General features: G+C 47.0%; 1 protein-coding gene across 1 annotated transcript in view; it reads left to right on the top strand.

Annotated features, from left to right (window-relative positions):
- The window catches only part of rno (rhinoceros), a 14,683-nt gene extending 8,631 nt beyond the window's left edge, over positions 1-6,052 (top strand). The window contains 2 exon segments of the mRNA XM_018453734.1: positions 1-1,995; positions 1,998-6,052. Coding sequence (XP_018309236.1) covers positions 1-1,995; positions 1,998-4,270 — 4,268 coding nt within the window. The 3' untranslated portion in view covers positions 4,271-6,052.
- Positions 6,053-7,889: the final 1,837 nt, after the last annotated feature.

The following is a 7,889-nucleotide window of genomic DNA, read 5'->3' as shown; positions in this document are numbered from 1 at the left end:
AGTGTCAGCAGAAAAGAAGAAAGTCCGTAAATCGTTCTATCTTTTCACCGCAACACGGCAGCAAGGATCCCAGCGTGTCGGAGCTGTTCGACTTCGATCAGGACATGTTGACCGATGACATGGTGAATGATGACGCGAATGATTTCAGTATACCACGCGATGAGGAACGAGGAGCAGCACCGCTTTCGTTCTCCTTCAACAATGAACTTTGGTTTAAGGAAGACTCGAAAGAGGATAGTGCGCGGGAAACGCTGCACCTAGTGGAGAAGCTGCGTATGGAATTATCGAAGAAGTCGAATTCTAGTCAGTTCGAGTTAGAATCCGTTCCGACGGAAGAGGAGGTTCTGAAAAAGGAGGAGCCGCCTCTTCATCCGGTTGAGAAACCAACGGAGGAGCAGCCTCTGCTTCAAGAGAAGGTGGACGTGCAGGAACAGCAACCAGTGGGACAGCAGCAGCAGCAATCAGTCGTACAATCAATCGAGATTAAGAGCAACAGCGGTTCGGAACCTGCGCAGATGTCTGAGGATCTGACATGCAAGAATCATACTATGGAGGACAAGAGAAAGCCTTGTTATTCGAGCAATAGCAACGAGCACTACATGTACGGAAACGAAGAACGTGAGACGGCCAAAGTGACGGTGGTGGAGCGTGCAAAACTCGACAGAGCCGAGGCGGACGAGAGATGGGTACCGCCGAGCATGGAAAACTTCAATCCGAGCGACGTGCAACATCTCAACACGCTGATAGACAACCAGAACCACCGTTACGTTGCTGCAGCTGCCGCCGCTCATCAATTCTCGAACGACATCGGCGCAGTGATGCCGGATTCTGTGGCGAATCCAGATGCAGCCCTGGTTGCGCACCTCCAGCTCAACATGCAGGATCAGTATCTGCAGTTGCAGCAGACGCACTCAATAGAGCGAGTACAGCAGCACCTCGAGGCGCAGCATGCCGCGGCACAAGAGCAATCGCGCGTACAATCATTGGCGATGATGGATCAACAGATGTCGGCAGCCGGTGCGGGGATACCGACGCAAATCGTCGACGAGATCACACCCATGGAGATGGTGAATCGTCACCTAATCGGCCTGCCCAACTCGGAAGACGATCAGGGTAGTGAGATGGACCGCGTGCTGGATAAGGAGGATATCTCGTCGGACATTAGGCAGGATTACACGCAGAGCGATTCACCTTACAACGAGCTTAATGGCCGACCGGATACGCGATGGGCCGAAAGTCAGGTCTTACCTTCGCGACGATCTACGTCGTCGTCTATCACATCCGCGTCTTCCGCGGAGGAGCATACGGCTATTCCCCCTTACAAGAATGTACCTCCGATGTCTTATCCGCCAATGGACGCAGCGCCTTACCACTATTCGGAGACCGGCTCTTATGGCGCCGGAGCGGTTTCGCTGTTCCCATCGCAATCGTGTGCTGGTCCGTTGCCCTATCCGTCACCGTTTCCGCCACCGTTTGGCGCCCCTTTCCCGACGCCACAATCTATGTTGCCGCACGTGCCGAAGCCGCTTGAGGAGTCGCTCAACATCGGCGCGTCGCCGTGCACCGCTGCGTTTACCTCGTCGTCGCATAACATGGCTCTCACCGCGGCCATGGTATCGCCGACGAAGGTAACCACGCCACCGCCGGCGCCGCCACCACCACCGATGTCACAACAGCAACAGCCGCAACCACAGCAACAACAGCAGCAACCATCCACGACGCAGTCACCATCTTCGGAAGCACTGCCACCGGGACATGTGCCGCCTTTGCTGTCACAGCCGGCTAATTCGCCTACTGTGCCGGCATCCTTCCTTAATACCATCGCGGAGACGCAGGTCAGCAGCGAGACCGTCGTGGAGAATATAGCTGAGGTACTTAGCACGGACAACAAGAGCGCGCCGTCCGGCAAGAAGTCCCCGTCGAAACCGACGAGAACATCCGCCAGAGTGACATCCTTGCAGGGCAAATCGCCCGGTAAATCGCCGCGTCAGGTTTTTTTAATTCTAAGGGATCCCAGCATTCGGGTTATCGAAGTCGCGGTCGCGGCCGAGGACGGGGACGCGGTAGGAACAATCAGAACCCGTCGATCACGATGGTGCCGATGTCGAACGCGCTGCACAACGACGACTCTATCCAGAACAAGCTAGTCGGCACCGTGTACGATTTCGACTCGGATGAAGATTCGACGAATGAAACCAACATCGCGGATCTGAGGACGATGCGCGAGCGCAAGAAGTCCACTGACGTGAACGAGAAGAACCGTGTGAGTGAGCCTCTCGGCGGAATGGCGAACGATGGTAGTATACAGTCCCATCTATCTAGTCCAACGCTGCACACCGCGAAGAAGTACGCCGACGACAAGAAGCTCGCGTCACCGGCGGCGCATCACGATCATCAGGCTGCCATAACCAAGTCCGAGTCGAGCACCCATCAGTTCGCCGACACGGTCATGCCGCTGTTACCAGGTCCGGTGGATATGCGCACATACAACTCGACCGTAGACCAACCGAGCTCGTCGGTTCACGGTCAGCCATACGGCAACCATTTGTTAGGCAGCTTCGCCGCGAGCGTAGGTGCGGACTCGAACCTACCGGAACTCGACGATTTACTGCACGGAGACTGTTCTGTATTAAAGAAGATCACCGGTAAACAGCAACAACTTGCGAGCGGCGGCTTCGAGGAGCCCGGTGCGAAACCAGGCTTTGGCGATCCCTCGGTGATCGACCCATCATCCGCAACCAGCTTCGAAACGAACAAGGTTTCTCTGAGCGATTCTCGAAATCAATTGAAAGTGAAAATCAAAGGCCCATTCCTCGATGCTAACTATACGCCATCGGTACCACCGTTGGTTCAGCAAGCACCGGTGGCACCAGTTGCAACCAGCGCGTCTGTTGCATCCGGCACATCAAATCTACGTCGCATGCGAAAGAAGGAGCTGTTGCGTCAATACTGTTCACAGGATATGAACATGGACGATCCTGCGTGCGGTAGCGTCGCCTCCACGCCAACCATTCCAACTATCAATCCAAACCGCACAGTCATTACCATCCCCAAAGCTGTAGCTTCGATGACAAGTATACCAACTCGAGAGGATTACAAGGCAGTTGTTGATGCGAATATGGAGAAGAAACGACGGAAGGAACGTGGGGGCGGCGTTAGTGGCGGCAGCAGCTTCCTCGACGTAGTAGCGGGCGAAGAGGAGAGCAGTTCCGATAGGAAGCGTGGTCTTATGGTTAGCACGGTCAGCGATCGCAGAAGAGGCAGACAAACCAGACCAACCGCCACCACGGTGACGAACAGCGCTGGGCCGCCAAAGTTGAAGATCAAGATCGGTAACAGTATAATCGGCGGACAAGAGATGGGTAACACGCAGGACGATCGTAGCAGGATCAGGCCGCCGAAGAAACGGCTTAGCAGCATCCCGAGCACGCCTAGTATGGAGGAGCTCCGTCGCGAGAGCATGAAGTTCCGCAAGATGATCATGGCAGGCTTCGACAACGACGAGAAGACGAAAAACAAACGCGACAAGAACGGCAAGCGGAAGAAGCGACAGTCTAGTAAAAAGGAGGCGCGGGTGCAAATTCTGGAGGGCGGTGCCGCGACGCCCAAACTTATCATACGGTTAGGCAAGGCGGCGGGCGCTAACTCCTCGGCTACGAGCGACGCGCCGAACAATGCGCCTGCCGCCGGTAACGAGGATGACAATCAACAACAGGCGTCATCGGACAACAAGGACAGCCGAGTTGGTCCACCGCCGCCCGAGCCTGCCAAGGAGGAGACTGGTGTCTACTCGATGGAGGGTGGCATTGACGAGAAGCAGCCGACCGACCCGAACGTGGGCGCCACCGCCCCAAGGAACATCCGCTCGGCGAAGGTGACGCCGATCCGGTTAAAATTGACCCGCTGTCAGGAGGGCTACGAACTGAAGGATCCTGTGGTAGCGAGTAGCGCGAGTGTGGACGACGGCGGTGGTAGTGGTAACAATACTAGTGCGACGACGACGGTGACGTTGGTGAACTCGGCGGTGTCGTTGCCGATCGGCGGCGCTGAGCAGGAGATGGCGACGGCGGTGGTGGCAATGGAACGCCTGCCGGCCCCCGACGTCGCCGTCCCCGTCACCGAGACGAGAGCCGAGCAAGAGGAGCAGCAACCGCCGTGCATGGATAAGCAATCTTCCAAAGACGATATTCCATTGCTGCCTCAGTCCGCGAATCACAACTCGCCGGGGTGTCCGCCCGCACCGCTCCCGCAAGGATGCCAAGTTAGGTGATAATTAATGATAATTGTATAATATGATAATTTAGTGATTCTTTCTTAGACGATTTTCTGCGTGCGCGTGTGTATCATGTATCACGTGGCGCGACATCGACACCACTTTGTCGTCCTCGTGTATACGTAAGGATATATTCGCTGAATACACACAGAACACATTTGCGACACTTACACACACACGTGCATACAAAATAGAAAGTGTATATTGTTCAATACTGAGACAGAGACTCGGTAGAAATGTTGTAAGAGTGTAATATAAATTATTAATTATTGTAAATGATCTGAGGGTGAAGTGAAATTTCACAAAGTGCCCAAAATTTACCACAAATAGTAAAAAAAGGAAAAACCAACAACATGTGCATTTCGTCGGGTGTATCGACGGTCCACACTAAGGTGTCTCGTTGCGTAATCATTGTGTAAAACCGTCTCTTATCTAAGCGTATCTTTTGTGCACCGACTTTTCCTTCATAATATCGATCGTTTGATTAATCAATAAGTGTTTTCCAGCAAAAGACACAAGTGACACAGTGTAACATTGTTTTATCTTTGTTTAATATTGACGAACAACAATGATATAACTATTCACTGTGTTACTGATGTCCATTTCTACCCCAATGCAGATTAACTTTAATCTCGATTTAACTTATTCTTTATCCTTTTTTAATTCTTGGAATTAGAAAATGATAAAAAGTTAAATCAAGATTAACGTTAATCTACATTCGTAGAGTTAGACATGAGTCATCTGTGTTTCTTAATGGAAAATACAATCTCAATCTAAACAAAGTACAATGATAACGATCGTTATCGATAATAACGACCGTTGTATATCGATCAATTTTTCTTTACGTTTTTTTTTACGTTCACACACAAGTTCTTTTCTAAATATCTTGTAAAGAGAGAGAAAGAGAGAGATTTACGGAGTCTCTTGTAAAGAGATCCTGCGAAGAGTACGCTTGCCGTATATCAACCACAACCTGTCATTTCCATTCACTGTGTAGCTAATTAATGTCTAACTATTTATTACTTAAGTCTGTAGAAACAGTCTATGTAGAAACAACTCCAGGCGGAATTCCATCTTAATGTTTGTCGACGTGCTACGCTCAAAGATTTCTCTTACGCTCGTCGATGTGACCTCAAAGCAATATGATGATCAGGTGTGAACTTTTGAAGGACATAAACCGGTGCGTTGTATTAGCGCACCATGTCCTAACGAGAAACGAGGCTCATGTTCGTGCGCAACGATCGACACCTTAATGGGGTATCCGCGGCAGCGACGTAAAATTACCTTGTACAAGAAGCATATTTCTCAAATCACCACTTAGGTCGTGGTTTTTAAATGCTAGTTATTAACGAATTTTAATAAACCACAATACTATATACAATATTTCGAGCGATATACGATCGATGTCGACTTTAATGTGGTAAGAGGAGAGAGCGTGTACCAGCCGGACGTGAAGCATCAAATGAGAAAAGGGATATTCTTTTTTCTTTTATTTTCAGAACAAATCTTTTCGTTCTTTTTTTTAACATACAAGCATATCCGTTCGTGTGCTTAAAAAGGAAAGGAGGAACAGAGGAAAAAAAAAGGACGTATTCTTTCGCAATTTGACAATTGGAACTTGCATGCATCCTCTCTCGCGTTTGACAATTAAACTCTGCAATATGCTATGATGGTATCGTTTTGCTCTAATCTCCTATTCTTCTATATTTTGTTTTTCTTCCTTTCTGTGATTTTGTTTTCGCTTCACGCTGTGCAATCCGCACATACAAGATCGCGAAGTTAGACGCGAAATTTGAAGATATTTTTTTATTATATTTTTTTACACGTTAAATATATATTATATATATACATATATATTACGTACGCGCCTCGCGCGATTTGTTACATAGTTTTTTTTTATAAGATCCTACGCGTCATTATTAATCGTCACGATTATCTATTTTATCCCTTTTCACGTTGTAGCCCTGCTGCGTGTATTTATTTATGACGATCAATGTAAGGCGCTATTTATTCACCTGTATTTTCTTTCGAAAACTCCCTAAGAACAGTTTTTAGACGTTTTTTTATCTCTCTCTTTCTCTCTTTTCTATCTATCTCTTCTTCTCTATCTTTTTCTTTCTCTGCCTTTCTTTTCTCTCTTTTTTCCGTCTGTCTTTGTCTTTTTACATTTGTCTCTTCCTCTTTTTTTTCTCTCTCTCTTTTCAACTGTCTCTTCCTCTTTCTTTTTCCATATCTCTCTCTCTCTCTCTCTCTCTCTCTCTCTCTGTGCTTTTCTTTCTTAATATCATCCTAATTACTATACTACACACTATTATTATTGTTATTATATGTTTCTTCTCCTTTTGTATTAAGAAATATATCGTCTTAATCTCGCCACGTAGATAACAAGAGTTATGCGTATAAAATACTCATGGTTGATGAAGCGGCGTGCCATGTTTTGTACCGATATTTAAAAATGAAGGAGAAAGGATTACGACCGAATTGCAAAAGAATTGTGAAGAGAGAAAAAATTGTTTTTTTTTCCCGAACAAACGCGTCACGTGCGTACGATTCGATGAATCACGAGATATACATAAGATGAAGATATTCCGTTAGATTTGTTTCGTACGAGACCGAAGAGCGACGCATCTCGTCATCATCACCATCATCTTCACTCTTCGGGAAAGAAGATTCCTGCAAGGATTGTCCGTGGTGAATCCTTTTTCTACTTGTCGCTGCATTTTAATACCAGCAACACTGAATAACTCTGTTAATTCTAAAAAAAAAATACTATGTTAAACTACAAATATGTGTCTAAACAATAGATTATAAAATATGTTTAAGGATACAAAACATTGTTTGAGGTATGAAAAATCATCGTTTTTATGCGCGTTTCTTTTTTTTCAAATAATTTTTTACTCGGCTGTAAAATCTGAAGAGTAGTAACATATCGAGTCTTACATTTTAATGAAAAGGGTGTATATGCAAAAGACGTCGTAGAAATGCTGTGTCTCTAAAACAAAATTATTTCTTTTAGCCATTTTTTTGTTATATTTATTTATTTTTCGTGTCTTTTTGTTATCGTATCTCAAGTTACTGGTGTGAAGAATATCAAAGAAAGGAATTGGAATGACAAGCAATTAGGGTGTGAGACGTGACGAGGAACATTAGCGGCGACTAAGAGTCGATTGCGTGCAATCGGGGATATGTTAGTAGAACGCGCAATAAGCGAAACGGAGATTGTTTACATTTTCACCATTCGTGCACGCCGATGGGAAATCTTACCGATTGCTGATCCTTTGCTAAACGTGCAATTGTTACGACGTCCGTAGGAAGATTCTTCGTCCCAGACACCGCACATTATCGATTGTGGAGTGAAAAAGAAATCGTGGGGAAAGCCCCGCGGTAGGTAGCGAATTTTTAAATAAACGAGAAAAATGTTTTCACGTTTCGATAAAGATGGAACAAAAATGAGGGAGGATGCAGATGTATTTGGATAAAAATTCAGCGTAAGAGCAGGACGGGAATATCTGCGGATAATGAAATTTCCCAGGCGAGTTCAATGTTATTCCATTCCGAGAACGATTCTCCACTCGACTTTTCACTCCACAATTGTAACGCGACGCGCAGGATAAGA

Source organism: Mycetomoellerius zeteki, unplaced genomic scaffold (assembly GCF_001594055.1).
Source record: "Mycetomoellerius zeteki isolate Tzet28-1 unplaced genomic scaffold, Tzet1.0 scaffold407, whole genome shotgun sequence".
In the NCBI taxonomy this organism is placed as follows: Eukaryota; Metazoa; Arthropoda; class Insecta; order Hymenoptera; family Formicidae; genus Mycetomoellerius; species Mycetomoellerius zeteki.
The sequence above is the reverse complement of the archived record's forward strand: the minus strand, read 5'-3'. Positions and strand labels throughout refer to the sequence as shown.